We start from the raw sequence: 16,008 nt of genomic DNA, 5'->3' as shown, positions 1-16,008 counted from the left end.
GAACCCGGCAAAGCCTCTGTGGGGTCAGATCCTCTCCCAGGAGCCGGGCGCTGTTCTCGTTGCAGCTAACCAGCACGGAGGGTTTCCAGTGACCGATCTGCTGGTCCTTGTGCTTACCTTGGGGATTTCATGCATGAGTTTGGCTAAATCACCACAGCCCCCCTACTCTGCAGCCCTGAGTGTGGTTCCCTGGTGCTCTGTGAGCACCCAGCTACCGGGTAACCACCAGGCTGGCCTCAACTGGCTCTTCTTTGTGCTCCTGCAACACAGAGAATGAATCTCGTGCAGGAAGTTCTCTCGAAACCATTGTAGTTTTGTTTTGACACCGCTCTGGGAGTACAAGACAAGAAGCGGGCAGCAGGAGCTCGGCGCAATGGGACTTTCCTTCCCCTGGGCCCTGTGGCATGGAGGGGTGAGCGCTGAGGAGCCTGGTGGGGTCCCCACATCCCCGGCCACCTTCCTCGGCCCTTCCTCGCCTCAGGCCCGAATGGAGGCAGGGGCAGGGCTGGAAGAGGAGGACGAGATACGAGGTGTGGGGGGGGAGCAGCCCCACCTCGGGCTGCGTGACGCGGGTTGCCATGGCCACCCCGTTTACGCTACAAGGCCCGGCGGGGGCGGGCAGGCGGGCGGGGCCGCTTCAGCACCAGGGCGGCCGCGGACAGCAGCGGCCCCGGCTCGGCGGCGCCTCTCCCGCTGCGGGCTGCGCGGCTGCGGCGCCGGGGCCCTGCTCCAAGCAGGCTCCCGGGGTGGGGGGGGAGCCCTCACGGTCAGTCCCGGTCCCGGTTCTCAGCCCCGACACCGCCCGGCAGCACGGCCCCGGAGAACCAGGGGTACCCGGAGGTACCGGGGGGTACCGGGGGGTACCCGGGGGGGCTCCTCCGGGAGGTAGCGGCGCCGGGAAAGTTTGGGAAGCTCGGAGCTCGGAGCCCGGAGTGGGGCCTCGGTGAGGACACGGCGAGTTTGGTCGGCTTTTGGTAAGAGCGGTGGGGTAAATCTGCTTCTTTCTTTATTATTTCTTGATGTGTTGGTGAATTACGGGGGGCTCGCTGTGGTGGTGTCGGTGGTGGTTTGGTGTGAATCCTATAAAGTTGTTGAGTTTGGGGTGGGATGGCAGCAGCAGCAGCCTCATGCCCAGCAGGGTGCTGAGGTGCAGGGGACACCCAGCACCCTGCACCCAGCACCCTGCACCCTGCAGCCCCCCCCACACCATCCCTCAGGCCTCCGGGGTCACAGCCAGCAGGAGGTCAGAGCCGAGGTCCCGCCGGTTGGGATTCTCCGAGCTGAACTCCAAAAGTGCTCTGCCAACGGGGAATCGCTGCCCTGTGCCAAACCAAGCCGGCGTGCGGAGACTGGGAGCAGGAGAGGTTTGTCGTGCTGCCTTCCCGGCACTGAAATGCACCCTCAGTGCTCGCTGCCTGCTCCGAGCCAAGGGGAAAACACGTCTTGTTGGTGCGTCTGGTAAGGCGCTGCGAATCTTTAGGCATGTTTGTTGTTCCAGCAGAAGGAGCAGGGCTGGCTGCACGGCCACACGCACCGTGTTCCCTGTGCTGCAGTAGCAGGAATAGTTCTGTTCATGGCTCCCATAAAAAGCAACAAGGCAGGTATGAATAATGATGTGGATCACTGGGAAAGGCCAAGAAATGAATAATATATGAACGTGGATCGGGAGCAGGGACTCTCCCCCCCACTTTCTGCTCGTGTTCTCCTTAGAGCCAGGTGTGGCTCGTGTCTGTCCCACTCAGACACATAACCCCCCCTCCTTGCCCTGTCGTCCTCCTGTGTGCTGTGGCTGCAGCATCCAGGAGCAGGGAATGAGGGCTGGATGTGCACAGGGGAGAGCTGCAGGGCCAGGATTGTATCTCCTCCTCCTCCTTTATATCTGAGCTTTCCTGCATTCCCACAGCTGAGTTTAAAGTGAGCAGTAACAATTCTTCTAATTTGCTGTTGCTGCAGACCTTTGGCCTCGTGGTAGTGTTGCTTGCACGCCATCCCTGCTCAGCTATGCATTAAAGGCAAAACTTTACAGTAAATTCAGTTTTGTTGCCTCATTAGGCATCAGACATACAGCACTGTATTAAGAACTATGTGACCTGTAATGATTCAGCTGCCAGAAAGAGAGACGTCTAACGCTGACCCTTGTGAGCAAAGACCTGAACTTAACTTCCTGCCCTGCAGAGCGTGGAAACAGCTCCTGCTCAAGTTCAGAAGTAACTGCTGACACAGAAGGCTCCGATAATTTATGAATCCACTATAAATCAGATAAGTGGATGAAACTCCTTGAAAGATCACATTGAAATCACATTCAGTTGAGTTATTTTGGAGAGTAAATTATACAGCGTTTAGGCTGGCAGTGGAAATTAATTCTTTAATTAACACTGCTCGAAGGAATGAAATTCTACCCTGATTTCTAAACACTTCTAATCCAGATCGGTGTCACAGCCTTCATGGTCCTCAGCTCTGATGATCTGGAGCTGTGGCTGTGGGTATCCTGCATGTGGGTCCCGGGACAAGTTTGGTTCGTGCCATCAGCACTTTGCCACGGGGAAAGGTGAAAATGTCAGTAGTTTGTGCTCTGCTTTGCCTCCTGCATTAGTGCTGAGTTACCCCACAGCAGATCACCCTGAGATTATCGACAGTGTTTGTTGAATTCCCAGTAGCATCTTAGTCGCCTGTATAGGGGGAAAGTATTTGCCTTATGGATGTAAGGCACATATATGATGTGCAAACATAGAGAAGAGTAGGAGAGAGCTCAGAGTTTACCTTACCTCCAGCCAAATGCCCAGCCATGCAGAACTTGGCCAGTTCTGCTCCCATTTACACCAAGGGAATTTCTGCTGTGAGAATTGAATTTGTACCATTGGGATTTAAATATTATCTATCAATTTATCTATCTATCCACGTCCCTACCTACCTACCTATCCATCTGTATATCTCTTTTGTAAGTCGTAGCCTGGCTTTCTCCCTTTGCCATCATCTTTATGCAAAAAGTTACTCGAAGCTCCAGTACCGACTCTGAGATACCACAGGGAATTGGCAACCTACCTACCATCCACTGCCATGCAGAATTAGAGTGCAGTCTATAAAGGAATAACGTAGATAGCTGCAAAATTTGAGCATAATACTGAGCACGGTTTCTTCACGTCACAGGAGTGTAAGTGGATAAATTAACATTGTCTTTTTTTCTAAGCAAGATATTTTTGTGTCTCTAAAAAACATTTCTTTCAGTCCATATTAACCAAAAAATTGTTTTCTTCCGTGAAACGCTATAAACTGGCACAGCAGATGTCAATTTATGTCAGCATCAGCTGATTTTCTTCTCCATTACCCTTTCTACTGGATCTTTGCTTATCTAGCAGGTCCTGCCTTTTTGACATCCAATGTCATGTCGAATGCTTTTTCACGTTTGGTGATAGAAAGCTTGACTCAGTCTGTCTCAAAACGTGGTGTCGTCACCCACATGATGGTCATTATGCATTATTGATAGTGATGGAAAAGTCATGAATACACACATCTTCGCTGCAGGGCTCTAGCCTTTTTCTTTGGTTTGTCGGTGCTTTATCTTCTTGCTGCGTTTTAGTGCGAGTGTCAACAGAGGCATTTCATTCTCCCTTCACCATGGAAGAGCAGCAGTGCCCTGACGCCGGTGCTGCAGCCCTAATCCTTTGCTTGATGTAGTTTGAATGGGGTTTTGCAGCTTTGACTTTATCACAGAACTCTGGAAAACATTTCAGTTATCAAAAGCTATTTTCTAGGAGACTGTTGGCTCTTACTGATGCAGCATTAAGAATAAACTTGTACAGCAAGTGCTTGAAGTTAATAAATAATTCATGTATGTTCCCCAATTTTACAACGTAACTTGTAAACCTGGGAAAATAGCATTAAAAAGAAATCCTGCTACTGTACTGTGTAGTCAGAGAACAAGTTTCTAATACAAGTATGGAAATGAATTCAAAAATACATGAATTATATTTATATATTACCATTGCAAGCACAAATAGCAATAAAACCAAACAGTTGGGGACAGAGTGATCTTGGAATAGGACCCAGATTCCCCGTATTATCAGTTATGTGAGACAGATTCAGGGGAGGGTGCCAGCAGAACCCGGCCCAGGATACAGGAGTTTCTTCCAGCTCGCCTTAAACTCGCCACATCCATAGCAGTCACCAAGAGCCTTTATTCCGAGGGATCCTAAGCTGCTTAACAAATCAGCCCGGAAACTTAATGGGGTTCAGGTCTTCGGCCATAAAATGGAAGTGCTTCTGGAGTGAGACAGGGTAACTGCTTAGCAGCAGATACTTTATGAAATATGCAGAGCAGAGCAGGAGTGGTACCGAGAGGTCTTTAAGGAACGTGATGCCGTTTGTCTTCAGCTCGCTGGCTCACCCCAAGGAAGCCTCTCCAGGTGCGTTGTACTACAGTACGTACTATCAAAATCCAGCCTCCGTACGTCAGTGGCTCAGTACTGATTCAGGAAAAAAAAAAAAAAAGCGTTTCATTGATTGAATTGACTAAGTACACCTTCCAGCGAGGCGCAGCGCTTTTTGGGATGTTCAATAAAAGAAGAAATCCATTCAACCTTTTGTGCACGTTGCGTTGGAACCCCCTCAAAGGGACACAACCACGAGCCTGGTGGGTTCCTCTGATGCTTTCCTGACCAGGGCCATCCCACCAGGGAGGTTCCTGGGCTGCTCTGCCACTGCTGTACCTCGCTGGGTCTCTTTTGGTGTAGAAGAGGGGAAGAAGCCTCCGGATTGTTTCTGGGGAGAGCCTTGACTTCGAGATGCCCTCCATCTTCAGAAAACAGCCTGTGGCACCCTGCACAGCTCATCCTTCCTCCTCTGGCATTTGAAGAGGAGAGACCACTGTGAAGATGGCTGGTAGATGGCAAAGGAGGGTTGTTTTGTTCCTTACCTTGCCGGCTTTTGCTGCAGTTTAGTCATAATAATAGAGTTTTTGGTAAGTGAGCTTCAGGTTGAGTCACTGGTATCTCGAGCGAGTAAATAGGTTTTGGTATTAGTCTGGAGAGCTGCGGAGAGCAATCGTGCACTGCATGGGGAAGGGGGGAGAGCTGAGAGTGCCCGAGCAACCTGCACAGACGCTGAAACTCAGGGGGGATGCGGGCACCCAGGGGGTTTGGGGGCAGGACAGCACCCAGAGGCAGTGGCTGGCTGGGACTGGGCTCCCAAGCAGTGCTGAGGGGAAGCCCAGGGGCAGTCGTGTGCTGGCATCGTGTCCCTTGCTCATTGTGCACACAGCCACGAGGGTAAGAGGCTTTGAAACGAGTTTGTCAGTGCGCATCATCACAACTCACATTTGGAATTCAAGAACAGAAGGATATTATCTTTGAGATAAAATGTAATTGTTGATGTAGTCATTTTTATTTTTATTTTTACTCCAGGAAGAAAAAATCCTGGAAGCCACGAGCAGGGAGCAATAAACTGATACACTTCTTCCTGTAATGACTGAGTCAATAAAAGGCAGCCATTGAGAATAAAGTCCCAACAGCCAAAGCACTTCATCAATCTCGGCTGCTGCTTTTATGAACATATTATATAATAATGGGTGTTCACACACAAAAAAATACAAAGGTCCCTCTTTCCTTCCCCTAAATATCACCAGGGAAGCCATTAATTCTACTCTTGTGTTAATCTATTCTATCATGATGATATATCCAATAATGGTTATCATATATCCATTAAACCTTCCGCCCTCACACAGAAGGAAATAACAGTAGTTCATTGTTAAAAAAGACCAAATGATGTATTTTTTTAAAGTAACTGCCTATATATTTGTCTGACTCCCTCCAGAAGGCCAGACTCTGCATGCTGGGACTCTTTTAGCTGAGCAGCCGGGAAGCTTTTCCTTGCACTGAAGAAATGACTGCCTTCTCCCTCGCAGCCCAACCTCAGCCCTTGCCGGCCTAAACCCTGGGTTCCCAGCTACAAACGGGAGCTGTCACCGCACAGATTTGGGGAGCAAGTCAGGGAACATCCATTCATTCAATCAGCAGCCCATCGTGAGCTGGAAAGCAGCTGAGAGCTGCTGAGGTCCTGCCACAGCAAGGACAGTGCGAGGAAACCAACTATTGGGCTTTTGGCAGCAGCAAAACCATATTCAGTGACAATGATATGACTGCTGTAGCATGGCAGAAAAAAAACACATAATATTCTTACTAAAATTAATATATTTAATATCAATGCAATTAATATATTAATATATATGATTAATATATATTATGGTCCATACCGCACTGTGCTATTATTTCAGCTTTTCCTGCAGATTGTGCTTATATTTACACTCAAGTCATACTTTCACAATTGTATTTACTCAGAAGCATATATGCTTTGGCCTAAAAGATGAGATTGTGGAGCACAACACTGTGGCAGGGAGTAAGTTCACATCCACATCAAGTCATACACCAGACAGGGTGCTCCTTGGGATGCTTTAAAGCCTTCTGTAGGTGTCAGGACTTAGTGGGATGGGGCACTGGAAGGAGGGTCTTTGAAGGAAAGCCTACCAAGACTGCCAGGCTGCCAGCACATCCTTGAGAGAAGGAATATTCAGAAGTGCCTGTATAATCAGAAGCGCCTGATTTTTTTACAGTTCCTGCTTAGCTTGTCAAAGGGCCATTTGGTGCATGGAAATTCCAGCAACAGGCTGAATCCTGGGCTTACTGTAAATGAACCGCCAACCTAGTCTGCCAAGAAATAGACCTTCCTGTCATCTGTACATATTTTTAGGAGGCATAAGAAGCCATTTCACAATTTATAATATTCAATTTTGCTGAGTTGTTACTAGTTCTAATTTTTTGTATAATTCCCCTCTGTCCTTGCTAATTTGCATGTCTATTAATAATATTAACTTCTTATTTTAAATCCCTTAGAGAAAATAGCAAGTTGTTAACATCCTTGCAGAGGATTAAGTATGACCTGAAACCCAGAGTCTTTATGAGCACTTCTGTGCCTTGCCACTGCTTTTACCTTATCATTTCTGACTTAAAAGGCCCTTGTTATGACTGCGGGACTGCCAAGTCATAATGCATGATTTATTATGTACAGCAGGTGACTGGTAGTTAACATTTATCTCAAAAAGGATGTTATTGTTTTTGTGCTTTTTTTTTTCCCTGCAGCTTTCCCTGGGAGGTTCACGTTTTTATCAGTGACAAGATGACAATTCGTATTTTTACCAAAGGATCCAGTGACTCATCCTATTAAACTGCTGGGATACGTGCTTGCCAATTGTCCTGCCACGGTAAGTCCATGGGATTTTGCATTTTCTCTGGACATATTATTCACGAATTAGTCCACAGCATTCATTCGGTATTACAAATAGTATTTACCTGAAGATGTAACTTCTCAGTGATGACCAGAGCCCAAAGTAGTCTAAAGATTGCATATCACAGCTATTTTGCTTAAGTTATTACAAGGTTAGCACAAATAGAAGATTGACCATACCTCATACCATGCCATTTACAAGGCTGAACCTGAAGGCCACGTAAGAAGCACCCTCATGTTGTGAGAAGTGATAAAAAAGCACAATGTGGCTGGCCTTGAAAATGCTACCCTGTGAGATCCACATGCAGCTGATAATGAATGTACTGTGAGTCATGATGGAAAACTTCAACATCCAAAAAAAAACCCATCTCCAGGATAACGTAACATGGATTATGTATTAATATCAGTTGCCCAAAGTAAACTCCTTATTTATTTGGTCCCTCCTGAGAACTGCCATGCTATTGAGCCAATATCCTGCAACATTTCAGCAGAAGTCTAGGCTGCTCAGTTCCTTTTCGCAGCGCTGTGCTATAGGAGAGTATGGCTGTCCTTGTGCTATACTGTTCTGCAAATCCATTCAGTCTGGGAGAAGAGATGATGCAGGCTGGTACACAACTGTGTTGTTTTTCCTTGTTCCTTCGTTGGGTTAGAGAAAAGGTAGGAAACATTTTAGTTCATAACGTCTCTGCTTCTCTTCTACATGCTTGTTTTGCCCTTGAAGGTGATGTTCTGTGGCACGGTCCAAGCAAACCACTCTCTGTTGAAGCCTGTTTTGCACACCATCCAGCCTTATCTCATCAGAGAAGAGCATATGGCTTTGAGTTATTATTTGTTATTTCAGGGTAACTAGATGGTAACTGTACTGAAAACTTATGGCAAATCATGCGTTATCTCACAATAACAGGATAAATAAACAGTATCTTCACTGCATGCATTAACAGTAATGGAAGGAAAAACTCATGAAAAACATTGTCAATCTAGTTTAAATATGTTCCTGTTTAGGGTGCCCCAGATGCTTCTCTCACATGCATTTAAATTATAACCAGGACTCAATCCACATTCAACATTCTTGCCTTCAGAGCTAAAGCCAGCTGCAGTCCTTAAGTCAGCGAGTATGCAAAACACTTGAAAATGTCCAGCTTAGGGGAGAAATGTATCTTTGAATTAACATAAAACTTTAACAAGACAACACAGAAATCAGTGGTGGTGCGTCTAATGTGTATGTAGCAAAAGCAATACGGAGCTTTAGGGGGAAAATTGCAATACCTACTTGGAGCAGCTCTAGGGTAAATCCCCAAATGGTAGAATGCAGGGCTCCTACCGCAGCTGCAAGACGCTTTACTTGAGCTCTAAAAGGTCCCCTAGCAACTGATTTCAGGTGCAGACAAAGGTAAAGCCAATTGGAGCGTTAAAGTATTCCATATAATTGTTGTAAAATAGACAAATTGGGTAGTAGATAAAAGCAAAGGAAAGAGACCAGAGCTAACACAGCTGCACAAAAACTATTTCAGATGTATTCTGCTTGACAGTGCCAATACATTGCAAAGCCTTTGAAAGTACGCTGAAGCAACATTGTAGAGTATATAAAAAAAAAGAATCTTAAATGGTTTATTGGTAAAATATGAGCTAAATTTGATGAGACTGTCCTCTAGACTGTAAGTATCTGTTTCCATGAAAGCTGCGTGGAACATTAAAGCTGTCATTAGCCTGGCAGATTCTCTTGGTTCAGTTGTAAAGCCAGACCCACTCTTTTTTTTTTTTTTTTTTTTTTTTTTTTGATGAAGCCAGTATATGGCATTATGTTAAGAATTGGTTAATTAAATCTTTTATTGTTGTAAAACCAAACTCACAGTTGTTTGGTCCAAACCCTGCTAAAGAACGTTAGAGACCCTGATTTCAATGTTTCGCTAACAAAAATATGTTTAATGATCTCCCACCACCCAAACATTTTTCCACATTGCAACCACTTCGTCAGTGACAATTTGAGGACAAACTGGAACTTGAATCAGGGTCATATTCTTCTAACCTTCCAATAAGGTTAATACATCACAACACATGACTGGGTAGGATTCTTTTTATTCTGTGCTTCTCTAGTCAGTATAAGTAAAAGTAAACACCCAGAAAACTATTTTTCCTCATCCCTTTATCTGGCAAAGATCTTAAATCAGGCAGGATTCAGGGGCCATTGCAGTACATAGTAACAGTTCAAATCCCATAAACAAAAAACTGAAAAAATCTTTAGGAGAGAGTTTAAATAAGTTCCAAATACTGATAAAATGTAGGGGAAAAAAAAAAAAAAAAAAAAAAGCAATCCCAGCACAGTGCTGAGAAGGAAGCCACCATTCAGCCCCTTTTCCCATGAACCCAAAGCTCCTTCACCTTCAGCCTCGTCCATACACGGGGCACTTGCAGGGAGCTGCCTTCCCTTCATCCCGTGATCTCCCGTTTTGCACAGCACTGTGACTAATTATAGCCTCAGGACTACTGCTGATTTATTGTCACTGAGGCCTACTTGCATTAATAACTCCTGACATTAGCCTGAACACCTCGGTAAATAAATTTGCCACTGCTTAAGAAACAAGGTTCCTAATGACTATAAAATTGCCTGGAAATTGTTCTCGTTGCCTAACAAGATTAAGGAAAAGAACAAGAGAAAGTCCTTCTAAGAAGGTGCAGAGTTATGTACTGGGTTACAAACTGAAAGAAAATTGATAAATTTTAAAACAAAACAAAACAAAACATTTATCTACATCTATCTGTAAATTAATTATATTCTTGACGCCTTAATACTGTTTTGTTTTTTTTTTCCAAGGACATTTTCCTTACTTGTTAAAACTGAAGGCATCATTTCAGCACAGAATTCTTGGTATTTGTCATAAGAAATTTCTCAGACATTCATGTCAAGGCTCTGAACTCACAGGGCATCGCCAGATTCTCCAGAAATCACTTGAGAGGAATAAAATTTTGAAGTGCTACTCTTAATGAAGGAACAGAAGTTATCTGCTTTCCCTTCAATGCAAAAGAAATACCTGATGCCATTACCTTTTCTTTCCATTTTAAAATCTTAGCATATTGCAATGAAACTGAAAATAATTGATAACGTGTAAAAAAAAGAAAAAAGAAAAAAAAAAAAAGAAAAAAGAACGGATTTGAATGGCTTTCTAAGCTCACTTAGGGATTCCATCTTCCAACATTCAGAAGGTGTTTCAGGTGGGATCCTCTGCTAAAGAAAGGATTGAACATTCCCTTCTCAAAGCCTGTTACTTCATGTCACAGCATCACCCTTGAAAAGCTCTTTCAAAGTGCTGCAGTATCAGACAAGTCCCCCAACATAAAAGTTCAGCTTACGCAGCAGTGCTGACAACGGTCAGTTTGCTGGATCATTCGAGCTGGTCTACCATAACCTGACTTGTCAATACCACAGACGACAAACTTGGCAGCAAGAGAGTTTATGCAAAACCCTCTCCTCCCAACCTTCTCACTCACCCACAGTTGTACTGCTTCACAAATTCACAGTGTCTTTCTGCAACAGCTATTTTTGATGATAAAAAACATGATAAAAATGCACTGGCATGTCATAAGGGCTATGAAAGATGGATAGAAGTTTTCCATAATAATTGTTTGCGGTAATAAAGGAGCAAGCGTGCAATCATAATAAGAAATAGCTGATGGTAATGAAGGAATAAGCATGTTGTGTAAAGTAGATAGATACTGTGGTGGATGGCAATTTCTCTCCCTTTCAGTTCTAATGCTGTATTTCTAAATGCCTGCAGGAAAGTTTGTATGGAAAAAAAAAATATGTATATTTCTATGTTGTGTACACGGAGTTAATACATCAACAATGGCAGGAGCAACACAGCTGTGCCAGAATTGTAGGATTTGATCCAAGACCTTCACACCTACAACTCAGTGGCAATTAAACTCCTATTATTTAGCAATAAATAAATAGTCCTGATTTAGCAAACTTTTAAGCCATGTGTTTAACATCAAACATATGGTCGGGTCTGTTCTTTCTAACGAGGCCAGAAAGGTGCTTCAAATTACGTATGTTCTTCATTAGCTTTCTTTAGAGCTGAAACAATACCAGAAGTATGTGAGATGTGGCTCAGGATTGTTCCCAAGCCATTTATCAGTCCACAAATGACTTGAGGTTACTGCAGTACAGTACGTGGAATCTGAAGGCAGGAAACCACGTACACGTAGAGTCACTACTAACTAACACTGTACCCTTTTCAGTTGTGTTATTACTCAGTGCGATTTTACTTTATTTGTTATTCTTGAGCTTTAGCTAAAAAAATATGTTTTAGCCATCTGTCAGCTGAAGCGTTTCTCCATGCTTCGGTAGTTCATTTGCAGTGTTGTCAGGTACCTGAAAATCACTTCTTTCACGTGGCTCGTGAACCATGGAGCCGTTTCAGATCACACGTGAAAACCACGAGTTATCAATGGCTGATAAACGCCCCAAATAGCTGTGTGAACTGAAGATTTTGTTCTCTTTTGAGCAGTGAGGAAAGGTCCCGCTGCCTCCCTAAGTTTTCTCTTGCTTCACCTGTTGTGCGGAGCAGCAAACCCAGCTGCAGGCTGAGCACGCTGAGCTGCAGCAGCCCCACACGGAGGCTGACTGAGGAGGTGGCAGGAAATCACAGCATCTACCCCTGAGTTGGCACGTGATTTATGAAAGAGCATTGAAAAATCGTATAATCGGTTCAGCACTAAAACATTTTGATTCACCACCTGAGCAAACTGCCCCAAAAGAAGTGCGGAAGTTTAGCTAGAAGAAGGGAACGATGCCCATGGAGTTGGGAAGTTCAAAGAGCCCTCTGAGCAGTTTTCATTCTGCAGTGCTGCCATCAGCATCAGGAGGCAGTAAGATTAGGACAGGTGTCTTTTGGTGTGTGTTAGACACCTAATGCTCAGCAATATTTTCCTTTTCGGGTGTTTGTTAAAAGCACTTCTTCCTCACTGTAATCACACCTAATTATATAATTGCATGATTGTGTTTGTATTCTCAGCATACATAAATCAAATTAAAAACTTAAAGCTTTTAAATTCCCGTTACACAAATTTAATTAAAATAAAGTTTCCATATGATCAATTAGAATCATTTAAAAAAACAATATTCTGGGGCTTGCAGCATTTGTTTGCTCATTATAAAATGTAAGTAAATAATCTATACTAAGCTCTATCTGCTTGCTTAATAAGATGATATGAAGATGAGAAAATTTTAACCTGAGGCATTCCAGAGCTGGACTTTTATCCCAATGTCTCTGCAAGGGCTTCTTTGCATGCTTTCTTGAGAGGTTTTAGGATATCAGTGCAGACTGGAAGGGATTCTCTTACCAATTCTGCAAACACGAACTTGCAGCATTGGATCCTTGCTGTCAGATGGTTAACGGGATAGAAGAAAAAGATTTTGCTTCAGAAATAGAGTGGAAATAGCTGCACAGTTATTGGATATCCAGTTTGTAAACTGGAATGGTGTTGAAGGATGCTTGCATACAGATTACCCACAGAAACCAAAGTACACTCAAGGCATATGGCTAGGTAAACAACGAGTGGGTTGCATTATTTGTGCTTTTTCAAAAAGCTACTTAGTCTTTCAGTATTTTCATTGTGCAAATCACTGAAAATAAAAGGAGATGTCTAGACAGGACAGAAAGAATCAAGTTTGCTCCTTTTGTTGATTTTAGCTCAGTGAAATTTGTTTGGAGTTTCCTTGTAACTACCAAGTATTCCATGTTGTTAACCTTTGAGTAGTTTCAAATGTAGTTTTAAATCTGTATGGTTTACTGCACTGACTTTGAGTCACGGATTATACAATAACACAATGGTTTCTCAGCAGGATTAAAACCTGACTACATTAAAATTCAATTAAAAGCCTGCGAGAAGTGCGGTGGTTGAGTCAGACAGTTAATTCGGATTGTGTCTCAGTGTAAAATTAACTGCTTTATCACTGCACCAAGGAAGTAAGATATGTTTCTCATAACAGTGAAATGTCAGGCCATTTTTATTTGAGCAAATTCTAACATTTGTCTTTTAATTTCTGTTTCTCCGTAGTTAGCCAACTGATATCACAATGACTGAGGACTTAGACCACAGATTCAGTAGTCTCACCTGGGATCAGATTAAAATCTTGGATCAAGTCTTAGCGGAGGTAATACCTATTCACGGGAGGGGGAATTTTCCAACGCTGGAAGTAAAACCCAAGGATATAATTCGTGTGGTGAAAGAACAGCTCATCGAGAAGCAAATCACCGTTCGAGATATCCGCCTGAATGGTTCAACAGCTAGCCACATCCTAGTGAAGCAGAATGGAACTAGTTATAAGGACCTAGATATCATTTTTGGGGTGGAACTTCCAAGTGAGCTCGAGTTCCAGGTTGTTAAGGAAGCAGTTCTTAATTGCCTATTGGACTTCTTGCCGAAATGTGTTAATAAGGAAAAAATCACTGCCCAGACCATGAAAGATGCCTACGTGCAGAAAATGGTCAAAGTCTCTACCGACCACGACCGCTGGAGTCTCATCTCGCTGTCAAACAACAGCGGCAAGAATGTAGAGTTAAAGTTTGTCAACTCGCTCAGACGGCAGTTCGAGTTCAGCGTGGACTCCTTCCAAATCATTCTGGACTCCATACTCAATGTTTACAGAGAAACAGACTGCAAACTAGCAGAGGACTCTCACCCCACTGTTATTGCAGAGAGTATGTATGGAGACTTCAATGAAGCAATGGACCATTTAAAGTACAAACTGATCTCCACGAGGAACCCTGAGGAGATCAGAGGAGGCGGCCTTCTGAAGTACAGCAATCTCCTGGTTCGTGACTTCAAGCCAGCAGATGAGGCTGAAATTAAATCTCTGGAACGTTACATGTGCTCCAGATTCTTCATTGATTTTCCAGATGTTGCTGAGCAGCAAAGGAAAATTGAGTCATATCTGCGCAACCACTTCATTGGGGAAGAAAAAAGCAAGTATGACTACTTGATGACTCTGCGTGGAGTTGTAAATGAGAGCACAGTCTGTCTCATGGGACACGAACGAAGACAAACTCTGAATATGATTACAATTCTGGCTTTAAAAGTGCTTGGAGAACAAAATATCATCCCAAACGCAGCTAATGTAACATGCTATTATCAGCCTGCTCCATATATCAGTGACAGAAACTTCAGCAATTACTACATTGCTCATGGACAACCACCTATCATCTACCAGCCATACCCATTTCACATACCAATGCAAAGCGGCATGGTTTAGGAACACGGTAACCTCCTCAGCACTTAGACCCCTCTCTCTTTCCAGTTCTCTCCGTAATAAACACCTCATTAAACCAAGTTCTATCATCACTTTTGATTTCAGGACATATTTTTGTGCAAGTTGCCAAAGTTGTTTGGTTGGTCGATGTCCCAAACACCTTTAAGCAGATCATAAAATGAGTAAAATGGTTATTGTTATTCATGATGTATTTATACCCCCATGTGTGTTTGGGCTGTACTTTTCTTTTGGATGAAAAGAGAAGGATATAAATTATTCTAATTTTATAAGAAAAAATGCACTAAGGTCTGGGTTCTAATAAATTCTTAAGCAAAATTTAAATAGTGGAAATGAAAACGTAAGCCTTCTACTGAGATGCCTCTCAGTAGAAATGCCTAATTCTAGAAATGCTGGTGTTCTGGGCACATTAAACTAAAGCATCCACCAATAATACCCATGCAGTTACAACAACATTTATTTGCAGCACCTTTTGGAAATACGCATTAATGGTCTGCCTCTCGGTGGACTGAGCTCCTCCTTGTAGGCTCACTTCTGGTCACTCTCGACTCCCACCAGAGACATGAGGTCTCTCCCCTCACCAGAGTGCTCATCAGCAGGGGTTAGCAGGAAACATCTCCACCAAGAGCAGAATCAGCCTTTTTGTGAATCCAAAATTTCCGCTGACCTGAGCGAGAGATTTGGCCACTGAAGTAGTGCAGTGTTGAACCCCAGGATCTGACTCACAGATAATGAAAGAGATACAACTATTCTGATTATAGTAGTCCTGAACAACAAGGTAATAGAACGAGAAAGAAGGTGAAAATTGAGCACATAGGGCTTGCTTTTTATTGCTAATTTATTATTGATCAGAGATGCTCCAATGCATAATAAAAGGAGTCAGAAAAAAAAAAAAGAAAAAGCCCAGGACCATGTTGTTTTTAAATGAATTAAAAAACAAATCATTGACAGTGGCATTTGAAAAATGTTTTATACTAGCAATGTCCTGTGTAAGCTTCGTTACTTGCACACATACACTGGTAGCAAATGAAGATTTGTCTTATGATCAGGAAGTAAAACATTAGTTACAAATTTGTGTGTGTTTACCAAAGATAAGTTTTAAACGTCACATAAGTGCCTCCCTGTGCCAGTTGCTCCATGACAGTGATAATGCTGTCTGCAATCATGCTAGAGAGCTCCTGAATTACGAAAAGAAGTGAAAGGTATGCCCTTGGTACTCCATCGATGGGTTACAAGGCGCTGGCAGTTCTGAAGTCAGAGAGGTTTGCACCATTGACTTCAGTTTGAGCAGGTTTGGAACAGACAGATCTGAGGTTGTTCTCCCTGAAACGCCTCCGGTTTAGATGCTGAATGTGGTACAGCAAGGAATAGAAAGGAAAAGGAGACAGAAGGGATGCGGCTGTAAAATCAAAACAGTCAACTGGAAATGTAAGCAGTAGAGTTTCTTACATCTGATGCTTAACATG

At 43.5% G+C, this 16,008-nt stretch overlaps 1 protein-coding gene across 1 annotated transcript; it reads left to right on the top strand.

Annotated features, from left to right (window-relative positions):
• The first annotated feature begins 358 nt into the window (after window positions 1-358).
• Window positions 359-15,973, top strand: TENT5D (terminal nucleotidyltransferase 5D). Its single transcript, XM_068697153.1, has 3 exons — window positions 359-974; window positions 7,131-7,252; window positions 13,333-15,973. The coding sequence occupies exon 3, from the start codon at window positions 13,352-13,354 to the stop codon at window positions 14,525-14,527; it is 1,176 nt and encodes a 391-aa protein (XP_068553254.1). The 5' UTR covers window positions 359-974; window positions 7,131-7,252; window positions 13,333-13,351; the 3' UTR covers window positions 14,528-15,973.
• Window positions 15,974-16,008: the final 35 nt, after the last annotated feature.

Source organism: Anas acuta, chromosome 13 (assembly GCF_963932015.1).
Source record: "Anas acuta chromosome 13, bAnaAcu1.1, whole genome shotgun sequence".
Taxonomy (NCBI): domain Eukaryota; kingdom Metazoa; phylum Chordata; class Aves; order Anseriformes; family Anatidae; genus Anas; species Anas acuta.
The sequence above is the reverse complement of the archived record's forward strand: the minus strand, read 5'-3'. Positions and strand labels throughout refer to the sequence as shown.

Bases quoted from the DNA above. Each gene is read 5' to 3' on its own strand.
- TENT5D (XM_068697153.1), top strand. From the start codon at position 13,352: ATGACTGAGGACTTAGACCACAGATTCAGTAGTCTCACCTGGGATCAG.